We start from the raw sequence: 2,800 nt of genomic DNA on the forward strand, positions 1-2,800 counted from the left end.
TTGTATTTCCGCTTGTTTTAAAGGTTCTGAAAACCGCACTCCATGTCAGAAATTGAGAGATTCAAGTAGATAAGGGAAAGAGATAAAGTCAGATTCTATAGTTGTAACCTAAAGTAAATTATCTCTTAAGTATTGATCCATTGTACTTTGTAAAATTCCCTTTTTTGTACATATTGACAGGTTTTTAAATTGGAGAGAAAGCGGTTGATGATTTGATGTTGATGTTTTCCGCCCTCCCTCTCCGTGCCCCCTCCGGATTGGGCAATGAAGCAAATATCTGATTGGCTACTGAAACAACTTTAGGAAATGCTGAACAATGTGACCAATCATCAACGGCCGCCCCACCATTCCTCCCGAAGGTATAACAGGGCGCAATGTGGGCGGATTGGAGTATTCTCGGTGACAGTGTTTCTGGGATTAGGGGGCAATGTCTGGAAGAGGAAAGGGCGGTATGAAAGCGCGCACCAAGGCGAAGTCTCGGTCGTCCCGGGCTGGCCTGCAGTTCCCGGTGGGCCGTATTCACAGATTCCTGAGAAAGGGGAACTATGCTGAGCGTGTGGGGGCCGGAGCCCCGGTCTATCTGGCTGCGGTGCTGGAGTATCTGGCGGCTGAAGTCCTCGAACTGGCCGGGAACGCGGCCCGGGACAACAAGAAAACCCGCATCATCCCCCGGCACCTGCAGCTGGCCGTGCGCAACGACGAGGAGCTCAACAAGCTGCTGGGAGGGGTGACCATCGCTCAGGGAGGGGTGCTGCCTAATATCCAGGCCGTGCTGCTGCCCAAGAAAACCGCCCCCACGAAAAAGTGAAGAGACTGATCTTGATTCTGACAACCCAAAGGCTCTTTTCAGAGCCGCTCACAATATCAGAGAAAGAAACTAGACTCCCACCTCTGTCAGGTTGATTTTTCCTTTTGATTACTAACAGTTAGTTATTGCTCTGTTAATATGAATATTGGAGAGTCAGTGTGTGTGTTTTCTAATATCCACATCCTCTTGACAGCCTGCAGTCAGCCAGGTTCACAGTGAGAGCTCGGAGGCAAGGAGTTTGAGGCATTTATGATGATATATTATACATTGCTATTGTAATGGAGTGGGGTGTGCATTATTTACTATTGTACTGTGTCTCTTTATTCCTTGTCCTGTGCATGTGTCACCTAGCCCCTGTGCACCTCGTTCACAGCCAGTTTCACATTTCCTTTAACCACATTCGGAATAGCTGAAACGACCCAGTACCACAAATAGGCCACGAATTGATCATAACGGGTGGGCGCTGTCCCTCTGCGGTTTATTTTCGGGTGAATTCATGTCCACTGTTGTACCTTGCCCGTTGACAGAGAGCACATTAAACCTTTACTGAGTCATTTTCAGATCGGTCCATGTTCCTCTTTAACACTCGATCATTTCAGGAGCTCCAGCTCCCAGTGGGGCATGAAGCCTGGGTTTCACCCCTGGCCAATTAAAGAAGTGTCCCATTTTTGAGTCCCACGGACAGATACAATGTACATGTTGTTACTTAATTCCCAAAACTCCGCGCCGGGGTCTGTCCGGTTGCAGAATGAGGCTTTCTGCTGTTAGATAGAAACTTTCAAAACGAACCGAGAGCAAAGCAGAACAGCTGTGAGACTGCAATACTTTAATATGGAGTCAATTTGCAAGGAAGGAGGGGTCTTAAAAACTGTCCATATTAATATGCTCCCGGGAAGAATGTTGGTGGAGTCCCTGCGAAGCACACAGGACACTCGGCCCATCGAGTTTGTACCGACCGTCCGTAGAACATCTAGTCAGGGAGACTGGGGAAGGGGAGATTGGGTGAACGAGTGTACACTTTCGTTATCTGAAAACAAGTCAATCAAATGCGTCTTCTCCGTCAAACTGCCACTTCCTTTGTCGGGCTTTTCAAATCTGAAAGAAAGTGGTTGATTATTTGGCGCTAATTTGTTTCCATTCCATTATGTAACTCATGCGACATAAATGCAACAGGCAGATCGTATTTACTGAATTCTCAGCCAAGTTCATTTCCTTCAATGACACCTGCATTAACCCAGTGCAACAGCAGCAACTCTTCGCTTTATACCTATCCAGAAGCAGCTCCGGAAGATTCCTGGAGGCCGATTGGTTCACTTGAAATGACGGTGTATCAATTTCAAAAAACCCATTGATTTCATGTTCAGTATTCCTGAGATTCAATTAAAGATTAAAACACAGACCGCCAGCAATTATGATCAAACCTGACCTTTTATAAGGGATTGTTTAAAACTCGGAGTGCTGTGTGATCATGTCTGTGAGAGACAGGAGGAGAGAGGGAGTGTTAAAACAGCCCAGACAAACTGTACAGCCCAGTATTTAACCGCCGTTCATCAAACAAACCCTCCGAGTGAAGCACCTTAATACAATGTACCCCGATAAAGTTACAGAAACTCACTCCATCAGTACATTATTTTACCCAGATTATAATGAGGCCGAACACAATTTGCAATTGCTGTCAGTCACAGGAAACTGGAAATAATACCTGCCTAAAACATCTGCAAACCCAAGAATCAAAACTGAACACAGTAACATTCCTGGAAGGGGGGGAGAAAGTACAAACACCCCTAGATTGAACATTAGTGTCTGGGCGGTGTGGCAGGTCGCGCTGTGATACATCATACCTGAAATAACCTGCTGCAGTGTATTATACCCTCCCTGTGTGCTGCCATACCCATGACCAGGTCTCCGCTCTCAATGGGAGGGGTGGGGGTGGGCTCTGAAAACAGCCTTTGGTTCCGCTGGAGAAAGGGTGGATTTGTTCCGCCGCCGAAT

General features: G+C 46.8%; 1 protein-coding gene across 1 annotated transcript; it reads left to right on the top strand.

The window, feature by feature from the left end:
• Positions 1-280: 280 nt before the first annotated feature.
• On the top strand, positions 281-1,362 carry LOC140493978 (histone H2A). The gene has a single exon (XM_072592915.1). It carries the CDS (start codon positions 428-430, stop codon positions 806-808), a length of 381 nt encoding a protein of 126 aa, XP_072449016.1. The 5' UTR covers positions 281-427; the 3' UTR covers positions 809-1,362.
• Positions 1,363-2,800: the final 1,438 nt, after the last annotated feature.

This window comes from Chiloscyllium punctatum, chromosome 23 (assembly GCF_047496795.1).
Source record: "Chiloscyllium punctatum isolate Juve2018m chromosome 23, sChiPun1.3, whole genome shotgun sequence".
NCBI classification, from domain to species: Eukaryota; Metazoa; Chordata; class Chondrichthyes; order Orectolobiformes; family Hemiscylliidae; genus Chiloscyllium; species Chiloscyllium punctatum.